We start from the raw sequence: 13,521 nt of genomic DNA on the forward strand, positions 1-13,521 counted from the left end.
GGCACATTACCAAACTCAAACCTAAGCCTCAGGTAATACAGTATATCTCTACAATTCCAATTAAAACAGTATAATCCATTTCAATAAAAATCACTATCCAATGTTTACAGCATTTGCTATGTAGCCCAAGCTCCTATATATGCAATGATAACTGTTTTATATTTTCTCTCACAGAATTCTGTTAACTTAAGATCAGACACTGGTCACCAAAGAAGACTTAAGTTTATCACTGCAATCTGTATAAACATTTAAAAAATGTATCAATGAGTAAGTTACATGAATAATTAGTCTTCTCTTGTGCAGTTTGCTTTCATGAAATGACAGTAACGTCTCCCCTCAAAACCTCATTCTTCCAAAGACAACATAAATATACTCTGCATGCTTTATAAGAGTATATAAAGTATGATTAAAAGACTGTGTCTGATAAGTAAATAATGAGCCTGGCAAATGCTTGCTTTCCTAGCTGCAATTGCCTAAAATGAAAAAAAAAAAAAATCAAGATTTTTTTTTGCAATTTTAATGGAAAAACTCCTTAAATACTTCATAACAAAATTAAAATTAAATGTTTTAAAAATTGTTTAATGTAACTCTGTCTTCAATGACAGAAAAATTAAAGGGATAATGTGCTTCTATTAAAAACCTTATCTTCCAAAGAGAAAGTTAAATGTAATCAGAATGAACAAAACATTACGAAAAGCTTACTCTTCACTGATATACTATATTACCTGCCTGAGATGACTTCAGGTGCTGCATAATTTGGGGATCCGCAGCTAGTTCGCAGAAATTCACCATCTGACATCATGTTAGATAATCCTAAAAATAAGAGTAGTATGTTTAGCTGGTGCTAGGTATCCCGGGGTACTCAGGGGCCAGCTTGCCTGCCAATGGACCAGACCCAGCAGCTGCAACTGGGACCCTTTTGTCCCTGGTCTCCTCCTGACATGGACAACTGTCCAGAGTGCCCCGACTGGGTAAGGAACAAGAGACTTTATTGACCTCTCTCCTCTGCCCTGTCTTTCCTCTCCTTAACCCTTTCTATCCTTCCCTGTTTTTCTAGTCCCCCAGTCCTGGACGCAGGAATCTGGTCGAAGGGCCGTCAGCCTGAGCTGAGGATTAGAGACTGATCACCTCCTCCTGGCAGAGAACTCGAATTCTGGTTCTGGTCTGGTCTGATTTCTGGTAGGGCCGAGTTCCAGTCCACCCTTCTCTGGAGGCCCAGGGAAAAGTCCCATAATGCCTGGGTATCTGTAGGTGGCAGGTCTGTAAGGCCACCCCTTTTGCCCCACCTCTCCCGCCTCCTCCCCCTTCTTCTTTCAACTTGGCTTCCTTTCCTCCCTCGAAATCTTTGATGTTAGTACTTGGATCTGAAGTTCTGTGTCTCTATAGGAGGTTTTCTGAGAGACTGTATTCTTGTATTTAAGGGCTTCCCTGGTTGTGCAGAGGTTGAAGCGTCTGCCTGAAATGTGGGAGACCTGGGTTTGATCCCTGGGTCAGGAAGATCCCCTGGAGAAGGAAATGGCAACCCACTCCAGTATTCTTGCCTGGAGAATCCCATAGACGGAGGAGCTTGGTGGGCTATAGTCCACGGGTCGCAAAGAGTCGGATACGACTGAGTGACTTCACTTTCTTTCTTTCACTTTCAGATATGTTTAAAGTAAATATGGATTAATGCAAAAGGAATAACATCAAGTCTGTAGTGCCTCAAATATCATAATGTTTACTTATTTTAAAAAGCAGTAGAAAGTATTTGTTAGACTAGAAAGAGACCATTTCAGAGTGCTTATACCTGACAAAAAAGGTAAAGCACATCACACGTAAGACTGAGATTCCTTTCCTAAATAAGAATGTTGATTCATTTCACAAATATGAGGTTATTCTAAATTATGCATAATTTTTCTAACATAAAAGCATCAAAATATTACTTACCCATTTCTCCAAGTGAAAGAAAACAGAGAGTACTATCACTTTTTTATACTCTGTTTTCATGGGCCTTTTAAAAAAAATCTCTAGGTAGAAATCAGATAGGCTCCATTTTATAAAGATTATGTTCCAAAAGTTTTTAATTTGGAAAGCTTTAATTCAACATAAAAAAATATCCTATTGAACCAAAATCTAGTTGAACTACAGCACTAAATGAGGTTTGTGATTAGAGAAGAGAAATAGAAAAAGGAATTTCCTGACTTTTAGATGAAAGACAAGGTACAGACAAAAATGTTAACTAAATAATGCTGAACTCTGGCACCTTTTCATCTCTTTCTATAATCTCTCACTTCCTAAACCCTTTCCCCTACTATGGCACCCTGTCCAGGTATGTTGATCCCAGAAAATGTCTGGTCATAAAAATTACATTTTATCCTTTATTTTACCCCCCAACAAAAACTCCTATTCTTTTATCAACAGCTGTTAGATGTTACTACTCAGTCTACTGACATTCCTCCTCCACCAGTTCAGAAGGATTACAATGCTCCACAACTGCATGGAAATTTTCACGAACCTCCATTTAAATGCATTTATCAGGGAAAAAGCCCGTACTTTCATTAGATTTTCAAAGGGGGTTTGTAACCCTCACAAAAAACAGTCAAGTCTCATTTCCTCAGGAGGGAATGCAGGTTGAGTAGGTTTACCTTGATACCAGCTCTCTAACTTCTCGAGATGTACTTGCATTTTTAGAAAGTGGTTTAAATGAACAGAACAAGCTAGTGTGCAGACTGTGCGACTAATCCCTTTTCACAAAATAGGATTTACATCCTTGAAAGTGAAAGTTTTAGCTCATTAAGAGTTGGTACTGTCACACTTGCAAAGGCAGCTAGTACACTTCTGAACAACTCTGGAGTTACATACCAAAATCAGCTATCTTGGCATTCATCTGTGCGTCCAATAGCACATTCTCTGGTTTCAGGTCTCGATGAACAACCATGTGCCTGTGACAGTAATCCACGGCAGACAGAATCTGCTGAAAGAGCCGCCGAGCTTCCATCTCTTCAACCTATCAGGTACAAAAGAAAGTATACCAAGAATATTTGGGACATCTACATAGCAAGTTTTAGTTTCACAATCAACCTAAATATAACTGAGTAATAAAGCAATTAGAATTGTGTTAAAATTCTCAACAAATCAGACAAACAAGCCAAAAACTTGCATTCAAGCTCAACATATCAATCGACAAGCTTTTCTTTGTTGCTAGATGTCACAGGTCATTTTCAAATAATATTACTAAATGTGCACAATGTTTCACAAGTAAAACAATCTAAAATAGAATTTAAGTGAAACTGCTAAGAAAAGGAAATATCTGAAGCTTCAGCATGGTGTTATGGAACTGATTCTGCACTTTGAAAAGCATAGGCTTTTCATGTTGGCAATTAAGTGGAATATATTTCCTAAAATCAGTATGTCATAAATTGCATGTTTTAAGAAAGAAAATACATCTAACACTCTGTATGTTTAGTTAGACATTATTACAGAAACAATCTCACTTTGAAGATATCTTTGTGGTTTGCTATTTCTTACTACTTTCCTCTTTTTTTTGCTTAAGGGTTTATTGTACTAGATAGAATGTTACTCACCCGTCCATGTTTACAGATGTAGTCAAACAATTCACCACCAGACACATATTCCATTACCATAAAAAAATCTGTTGGAGTGCTGATCACCTGGTATCTTTTTTTGTCAATGAAAAATATAATAAAAATATTACTTTAACCAAAATCAGCCTAGCATGTTCATTCCTACTATAAATTGATATTCTAGTGTTTTATAATACTTTAAGATGTCAACAAATTATATAGTGTTATCAAAATAATCACAGAGTTATAAACATGGAGGTTCATAAAACTCAGTTAGGTCCTGGAGCTTACAGACTTCCCTCCAGATCCCACCTTTCATGTTTACAAAATCTAGGAAATCATCCATTCCTTGACAACTAAATTAAGAATTAATTTTTCCATTTAAGCAAAAATGTGTTTGTAGTCTATGGAGATGGACTATGACCAACCTAGATAGCATATTAAAAAGCAGAGATATTACTTTGCAGACAAAGGTTCATCTAGTGAAAGCTATGGTTTTTCCAGTAGTCATGTATGGATGTGAGAATTTGATTATAAGGAAAGCTGAGTGCCAAAGAATTGATGCTTTTGAACTGTGGTGTTGGAGAAGACTCTTGAGAGTCTCCTGGTCAGTAAGGAGATCAAACCAGTCAATCCTAAAGGAAATCAGTCCCGAATATTCATTGGAAGGATTGATGCTGAAGCTCCAATACTTTGGCCACCTGATGCAAAGAACTGACTCATTAGAAAAGACCCTGATGCTGGAAAAGATTGAAGGCAGGAGGAAAAGGGGACGACAGAGGATGAAATGGTTGGATGGGATCACTGACTCAATGGACATGACTTTGAGAAAGCTCTGGGAGTTGGTGATAGACAGGGAAGCCTGGCATGCTGCAGTCCATGGGGTCACAGAGAGTCAGACACGACTGAGTGACTGAACTGAACTATGGAGTTGAGGTGTGTTATATTTAAATAACAGTGGAAAATATTCTTGGAAAGGAAAATGTTATCAACGTGGATACAATCAGAAAAATCTTAAAGTTGACAAATGATCCTGTCTTCAAGATATAAAATGCAAAAAAAGGGAAGGAAGGTATAGATTAAAAGTAAATTAAGAGACATGTTGTATAGACTAGTTTTGATTCTAGTTCAAACAGACCAACTTTAAAAACTATTTGTAAAACAAGAAAAGAAAGTCTGAATGACTGGTTGATAATATTTAACTGTTTAAAATATTAGATGATACTAAACTGTGCTTATTTTATTAAAATACAGTCTTTACCTTCCAAAGTAGATATTGAAGAGATTACAGATTAAAAGGTGACTCAGAGGGTAAAGTATCTGCCTGCAATACAAGAGACTTGGGTTCGATCCCTGGGTCAGGAAGATCGCCTGGTGAAGGGAATGGCTACCCACTCCAGTATTCTTGTCTGAAAAAGTCCATGGACAGAGGAGCCTGGCAGGCTACAGTCCATAGTTCATGGGGTCAAAAAGAGTTGCATACGACTGAGTGACTAACACTTTCACACTTTCACTTTACAGATTAAAAACATACTATTTGGGATTTGCTTCAGAATAATTTGTGGTGGGAGAAGGAGGAGGAAGCAGATAAAATAATACACTGATAACTGCTGAAGTTGAATGATAGACATATAAGGCTTCATCACTTTACTTTTTTTTTGTATGCATTATGAAACTTCCACAATACAAAACTAAACAGATGTATGTATGTACATATGGTGTGTTTATACATGTGAAAATATATATGTTCTAGGCACTCAAAACTGAGCACATAAAACAATAAAGAATCTTAGCTCTATTTGTCAAAATTTTTCCTAAAAAACTATTACTTCCACATCCACACACAATTATACTCGAGTTTGAAAACTTTAAAAACATGTTAACTATAGTATTAATGTTTTAAATGATGGTCACATCTAACACATATAAATGAACAATTGTTGTACTCTGCTTTGTTTATAAAGGATTAGTTACATCTAGTTGATTATTAGAAATATCTAAATGACACTGAGTTTCTATGGAGAGCTGCTATGTATAGCTGTGTGGTTGTGCATGGCTTGCAGGCACCCAGTGGAAGGCACAAGCAGGGGCTAAGAAGTGGCCCGGATGCCACCCCGCAGGCAGCACACCCTGGCACAACACGTGTCAGGAGCAGGGCAGGCTTCTGGTAATTAGTCCTCCAGATGGGGCACTGTTTATTATTAATGTTCAAAAAAGAAAGTTCTAAATGGTGGTCCTGGTTACTATTCTTCTTTAAAGAGGAAGGAAAAAAATGGCCACGAAATTGGTGACATAACTACATAGTATATATTGTAAGAGAGGACACATCATATATAAATTAATACCTGCAAAAAGTAAAATAGTTAACAACATTGTGAACCAACTATACTTCAATTTAAAAAGAAATAGGAAAAAAAGTAAAATATAAAAGCTATCCTTTTATAGCTTCCACATCTGAAAATGATTACAGATTTTCAGAAGAAATATTTATAATAGCAGTCGCTAGTCTTTGGGATGAAAAAGGTACCCCATTTTCTATAGATTAATGTAACTGGCAAATAAGGTTGAGTCTTCTCAAATGAACTGTGAACAGGGAACTTACCCTGAGAACTCTAGGGGCAAAAAAAGGTTCTAAAGAAGCAATCCTAACAGGCACCAAACTCTAATGGAATAAAATGAACAGTGAACAGCAAGAGCACCCACGCTGTCACCTCACTGCAGGCTGATCTGATTTATCAACAGAAGTCTCAGCCACTTTCATGCTTTGTGCATCTTTGGGTATAAGAAAAAGCAGTGATTCCAATAAATTTAGCTGCTGATTCCTCTGAGTATATCATCGGTTTTCAATAAATATTGTTGGACCCAGAGACTTGATCAGATACCATTTGATTTTTATTTTCTTTCTGAAGACTAGATGGTTGTGCGTGCTTCCAGCCAAAGGTGTATGATGTCTGTCTCTTTTCTGAGATATTAGGAGCCATTACTGATCACAGCATAGATCTTATTAAGTCACAATGAAATTTTAAATGCTGGCCAATTTCCATAGTCTATTAATGAACTATAGTCTATAGGAAATACTCCCTCAAAACCTCCATTGTCTCTGAAGTGCAGGCCATCAGGTAACTGCCTGGTACTTTTTCTTGTTATATTCATTAACCAGTCTCCTTATCATCTTCCTGTCATTCTGACTTAATGTCTTTTTTCCCACTACTAAGGTTGTCAATATGCCAGCAAATCTGGAAAACCCAGCAGTGGCCACAGGACTGGAAAAGGTCAGTTTTCATTCCAATCCCTAAGACAGGCAATGCCAAAGAATGCTCAAACTACCACACAATTGCACTCATCTCACACGCTAGTAGAGTAATGCTCAAGATTCTCCAAGCCAGGCTTCAGCAATAGTGAACTGTGAACTTCCAGATGTTCAAGCTGGTTTTAGAAAAGGCAGAGAAACAAGAGATCAAACTGCCAACATCTGCTGGATCATGGGAAAAGCAAGAGAGTCCCAGAGAAACATCTATTTCTGCTTTACTGACTATGCCAAAGCCTTTGACTGTGTGGTTCACCACAAACTGGGAAATTCTTCAAGAGAGGGAATACCAGACCACCTGACCTGCCTCTTGAGAAATCTGTATGCAGGTCAGGAAGCAACAGTTAGAACTGGACATGGAACAACAGACTGGTTCCAAATAGGAAAAGGAGTACGTTAAGGCTGTATATTGTCACTGTGCTTATTTAACTTACATGCTGAGTACATCATGAGAAACGCTGGGCTTTATGAAGCACAAGCTGGAATCAAGATTGCTGGGAGAAATATCAATAACCTCAGATATGCAGATGACACCACCCTTATGGCAGAAAGTGAAGAAGAACTAAAGAGCCTCTTGATGAAAGTGAAAGAGGAGAGTGAAAAAGTTGGCTTTAAGCTCAACATTCAGAAAACTAAGATCATGGCATCCAGTCCCACTGCTTCACGGCAAATAGATGGATAAACAGTGGAAACAGTGGCAGATTTTCTTTTTGGGGGCTCCAAAATCACTGAAGATGGTGATTGCAGCCATAAAATTAAAAGACACTCCTTGGCAGGAAAGTTACGACCAGCCTAGACAGCATATTAAAAAGCAAAGATGTTACTTTGCCAACAAAGGTCCGTCTTGTCAAGGCTATGGTTTTTCTCATAGTCATGTATGGTTGTGAGAGTTGGACTATAAAGAAAGCTGAGCGCTGAAGAATGGATACTTTTGAACTATGGTGTTGCAGAAGACTCGAGAGTCCCTTGGACTGCAAGGAGATCCAACCAGTTCATCCTAAAGGAAATCAGTCTTGAATATTCATTGGAAGGACTGATGCTGAAGCTGAAACTCCAATACTTTGGCCACCTGAGCAATTGCTCATTTTCATTTTCTTTTGCTGATTCCTCCCCTTCTCCCAGACATCTTAACATCATGGTGCCCTAGAGGTCAATTCCTTGAATTCTTATGGAGGGAGAAGTGGATTATGGAATTCACACTCCATACTCACATCCTTGATGCGAAGAGTTGACTCATTTGAGAAGACCTTGATGCTGGGAAAGATTGAAGGTGGGAGGAGAAGGGGATGACAGAGGTTGAGATGGTTGGATGGCATCACTGACTCAATGGACATGCATTTGAGTAAACTCTGGGAGTTGCTGGTGGACAGGGAGGCCTGGTATACTGCAGTCCATGGGGTCACAAAGAATCTGACACTACTGAGTGACTGGACTGAACTGAATGTTGTCATCATTCTGGGTGAACAAGATATGCATGTAGATGATCTGTCCAATACATGCCCTCTAATTTCCTTGACTCCTTTTTCTCATTCTCTTTTCCTCTTCTACACATAGCCACTTACTCCAGGGTCACATACTAAGACTAATTCCTCCGATTATGCACTGGATTCCTTTGTCCCACATACTGAAGAACTTGGTTTCTACAATTAGCTATTCTTTCTCCTGTATCAATCTCTCCCTCTTGACTGTATTGTCCTCTTTGACACACAAGCATTCTATAATATCTTCCATCTTAAAAAACAAATACTGTTTAGATCTCACACTTCCTTCTAGTTACCGCTCCTATATCTCTCTTCTCTAAAATCCCTGAATGCTGTTGTTACTATCTCCCCTTCTATATCTCAGATTCTTTCCTACAGGTTTTTGTCTTCACTATTCCAACAAATTTCAAAGACACCAGCAACTTCCACCTTGCCAAATCCAATGGTCAATTCTCAGTCTCATCTTACTCAATATTCAACAGTATAAGGAAAAGTTAATAATCTCTCTTTCTTCAAATATGTTTTCCAATTGGCTTCGAGACACCAAAAACTTTCTTGGTTTTCCTCCAACCATTTTAATTGCTCATTTTCATTTTCTTTTGCTGACTCCTCCCCTTCTCCCAGACATCTTAACATCATGGTGACCTAGAGGTCAATTCCTTGAATTCTTATGGAGGAAGAAGTGGATTGTGGAATTCACACTCCACACTCACATCCTTGAGGATCTCATCTAGTCTTTGGGCCTTAAATATCTTAAATACCATCTATATGCTGATGACTTCCAAATTTATCTCTAGTTTACAGCTTTCTCCTCTAACTTCAGACTCACATATCAAATAAACTACTTGCATTTCTACTTGGATAATTAATAAGTATTTCAACTTCAAAAAAAAGAAAAAATCAAATTCTTGATACCTAAAACCCCACTTCAAATCTGTTCATTCTACAATCTTTTCTGTTTCAATTAATGGCAGCTCCACTTTTTTGTTTGTCCACACCAGCAAACCTTGGAGTCATCCTTGATTTCTCTCCTCTAACAACCTACTGTGCTGTGTTTAATCACTCAGTCGTGTCTGACTCTTTGTGACCCCATGGACTGTAGCTTGCCAGGCTTTTCTGTCCAAGGGATTCCCCACACAAGAATACTGGAGTGGGTTGCCATGCCCTTCTCCAGGGGATCTTCCCAACCCAGGGATCGAACCCAAGTCTCCTGCATTGCAGGCAGATTCTTTACCATCTGAGCTACCTAGAGAAGCCCACAACCTACATCTGTCAGCAAATCCTGTTCTCTACCTTGAAAATATATATAAAATATGCTTACTTCTCAATACTCTCCACACTATGTTCTAATCCAGGCCACCATCTCTTTCACTCAGAATACTGCAACTGACCCCTAATCTGATTTATCTGCTTCAACATAAGTCAGATAATATCACACCTCTGGTCAAAACTTTCCAGTGGCTTTCCTTTACTCAGAGTTAAAAACCAAAGCTCTTACAATGGTCTGGTATACCCTTATCCAATCTGGCTCCCCTCTGTGTCTCTGACTACACCTCTTACTCCATTTCCCCCAGATCACTCTGCTCCCATGATCTATCACCTGTAGCAATTTCCACCTCATAGCCTTTGTATGTGCAGCTTTCGCCATCTGTTATTTCCTCCCTCCAAAATATCTGCATGCATATTTCCTCACCTCTTTACTATCTAACATATAACATATTTTATTAATATAGGATTTATTGTCTATCTCTTCAATGCCACAAGCACACACACACACAAATATAAGCTCCATAATAGTAAAGATTTTGTTGTTGACTTCTATTTGTTTGCTGATGTATCCCCAGTGCTATCTGTTGCATGAATGTATCAACAAGCTAACTTTCTGGCCTTATTTTCCTCCATGTCCCTATACAACAGTCTGTGTGTTAGACAAATCAAACTACTTGTTCCCACCATACCACGTTCCTTACACTTTCATTCTTTTGCTTTGTTGTTTTTCTAGAACCATCAGGACCTTGTTCATATGTCACTTCTTTATACACAGAGTAACCACTGAACACCTACTAGGTGCTGAGGAGATAAAGATGATACTGACGGCACCAATCTTCACTATCACTTAGATAACTAATGGGATGCTCAACTTAACACAGCCAAGGCAGATCATTAACATTCACTTGTACCCCCAACATGGTTCTCCTCTAGTCTTCCTATTTCAGAAAATGGTACCATCAACACCTAACTGTTCAAGTCAAAACCCCAAATTCCAGTTGCTTAGGCAAAAGAGAAGATTCCTCATTCCCTTTCTTTTCCTCAGTACTTTATTAGTTTTACCTCTAAAATATACATTGAATTGACAGGTTTATCTCCAGCTAGACCAGTGCCATCAAACAGAACTTTCTATAGTGATGGAAATATTTTATTATACTTTCCAATATGATAGTCACTAGCCACATGTGGCTATTAAAACACCTGAAATGTGGCTAATATGACCAGAGAACCAAAACTTTTAATTTAATTAAAATTTATGCCACATATGGCTAGTGGCTACTGTATTGGACAGCACTAATCTACACTACCATTTTGGCTAAACCCATTATTAATCTCCCAGCTGGACCATAGCAACAGCTTCCTAACTGGCTGGTCTCTCTGCTTCTACTTCTGTCTCTGTACCCATTCGACACTATGGCCGTGTCACTCCTCCAACTTTCTCACTCCCTCAACTTCTTGAACAAAATCCAAACCTCTCAGCAAAGTCTTCAAGATCCTATGATATGTGGTCCATGTCTACTCTCTGACCTCATGAACTACCTCTCTTCCCATCACTCACTCCATTCTCGACATTATAGATTATAGTCATCTTCTTTTTCCTACAATACTCAATCTTTCTTTCATCCCTCTGAGGTTGCTTTACAAATACTGTCCCCAGGTTTTCAAATGGCTAGATCTTTATAATCCTTAAGCCTTATCTCTGCTCAATGAGGCTTTCCTAACAGCCTAATCTAAATTAGCACCTCCTCCTTCCTCATCACACCCAAGGACAGCACCATGTTTCACTCTCCATATAGCACTTATCAATGCCTAAGATAGTCTGGTTAATTTGTTTACTTACTATTTCGAGCTGCTAGATAAGGCCAGCCATAAACATCGCAAGTGCAGAGAGAGACCCTGTCTTTTACTACTGTACCCCCAAAGCCTTAGAACAGTGCCTATCAGATACTAGGTACCTGATAAAAATTGGCTGAATAAAAGATGAAAACAAATATTGTTTTTGCACCTAAAGAATTCAATCTTGTGGAGATACTAAAAAGAAAATGAGCAATTACAATGTAATGTCCAGGGCTTTGGAAAAGCTGAAATTCTGGGTGCTCTAGGAACAGAGAGGATGAAACTTGACCCATTGTGTTACGGCTAGGGCAAAGTAGTTTTTCTAGAGGTAACTGCATTTAAAAGCTTGTATTTAAAGGACAAGTTGGAATTGGAAGCCTAGAGGAAGGGAGATATAGGTAAAGTTTTCCAAGCAAAAGCAACACTTGAAATACAACAAGTAAGAAAATGGTAACAATAAGAGCAGAGAGAAATGGGCAGATTTAGGAGACACTGGAAAAAAAGTAGCAGAACTTAATGATCAATTGTATGTAAGGGGTAAGGGAAGAGGAATTAAATATGATCCTCAAGTTTTAGGCTTTGGAAATTGTATGAGTGGTATTTTCATTCACGCACACAAATTTATTTCATTCATGCACACAAACATATATATAAACTAAGTTGAATTATATACATATATAAACTAAGCTGAATAAACTAATATGAATTTTTCATATGCATATATATGAAAAAATTCAACTTAGTTTCAAATGGCTCTTTGATTTCAGAATGGAAAACACTCAATAAATAGTTCAATGAATGGGTTCAGAATTCAGCAGAAACATAGATTTGTAAATTTTTAAGATAGAGATGACAAATCACACCATGGTGGCAGATGAGGTCACCCAAAAAGGATTCACTAAGATTACACTAGCTCAGAATGCTGAAGTATATCAGTATCTAATGGTCAGGCAGATAATGAAGGGCCCATAAAAGAAAGCTTCAAGAAAAGGCAAGAATGTAAAAAGAAAATCAGAAAACCGTGGTGCCATAGAAATCTAGGGACTACAACATTTTCAAGTGGTGCTCATGAAAAATGTTAAAAGCTGTCCATGAGGTGGATAAGATAAAGATATTTAAAAGTTGGTAGGCAAAAACCATCTTTGCCAAATTATAAAGTGTCGATCCTTTGACCAGTTAAAGTGAAATTTCCCTAAGAACCATGGGGAAATGAAAAACCAGGACAAAAATCAATTCAACAAATTCTAGTTGATGGGAAGGTTGGAGTTTCCTTTCAATCCTGTTTATTCCTTTTAATTTTCTCCCCATGGGTTTTTTTCATTTTGAGTTAATAGAGAAATTATGCAACATACAACCTTCATTTTCAGTATTTAGTTTTCAAACTTTCTTGCTTATTCTAGAAGTCCATTCTGTAGCAAGGAAACTTTTTGGCTCACTTGCGTAGTTCAAGATTGCAGAAAACAAACAAAACCACTGAAAGGATCAGGTCTCTCTCCCTGTTTAAATCACTAACACTGTTAGAAGGCTGTGTCAGCAAGTTTATTCTGAAGCAAGAATACATGAGTGCCTTTTTAAAACCAAAAAATCAAATTCACAATTAAAAGGCAACATGGTTAAATGGACTAAGCTTAGGCTGGTAGCCAGAAACTTTAAACATTAAATTCACCTCTGTCAGTTACCTTCTGACCAATCCTGAGAACATCCTAGTACTCCTTCACAAAACAGAACATAATGAAATAATTCTGAAACAGAATGGGGTAAATAGTCAAACCAAAGTCAGACAACTATAAATAGTTATAGAAATGGAAGCAAGAAAACACTAGTAGCTATAACATCAAAAAAAAAAAAAAAGCTTTTAAGTCCTTTTAACAATTGCAACTGCTTACTGACAAAATGATTTATTTATAGGAACAAAATAGCAACTAGAACTCATGCTCTAAAAGAACAAAGTTTCCTTGGCCTCTTTCAGGGTTTGCATTATATAAGTGATAAGGTCAAGAAAGGAAGAATACAGAGATCTCTCCTTTCTCCACTCTCACTTTGGCATGTGACAATTTTAGCCTGG

At 37.8% G+C, this 13,521-nt stretch overlaps 1 protein-coding gene across 2 annotated transcripts in view; it reads right to left on the reverse strand.

The window, feature by feature from the left end:
• The window catches only part of PRKAA2 (protein kinase AMP-activated catalytic subunit alpha 2), a 79,347-nt gene that overhangs the window by 21,021 nt on the left and 44,805 nt on the right, over nt 1-13,521 (reverse strand). For both annotated transcript variants that reach the window (XM_019957386.2, XM_070786466.1), the window contains 3 exons: nt 3,564-3,657; nt 2,842-2,986; nt 726-813 (listed from right to left, as the gene is read on the reverse strand). In XM_019957386.2, the coding sequence (XP_019812945.1) occupies nt 726-813; nt 2,842-2,986; nt 3,564-3,657 (327 nt within the window). The remainder of the gene's footprint in view (nt 1-725; nt 814-2,841; nt 2,987-3,563; nt 3,658-13,521) is intronic.

Source organism: Bos indicus, chromosome 3 (genome assembly GCF_029378745.1).
Source record: "Bos indicus isolate NIAB-ARS_2022 breed Sahiwal x Tharparkar chromosome 3, NIAB-ARS_B.indTharparkar_mat_pri_1.0, whole genome shotgun sequence".
In the NCBI taxonomy this organism is placed as follows: domain Eukaryota; kingdom Metazoa; phylum Chordata; class Mammalia; order Artiodactyla; family Bovidae; genus Bos; species Bos indicus.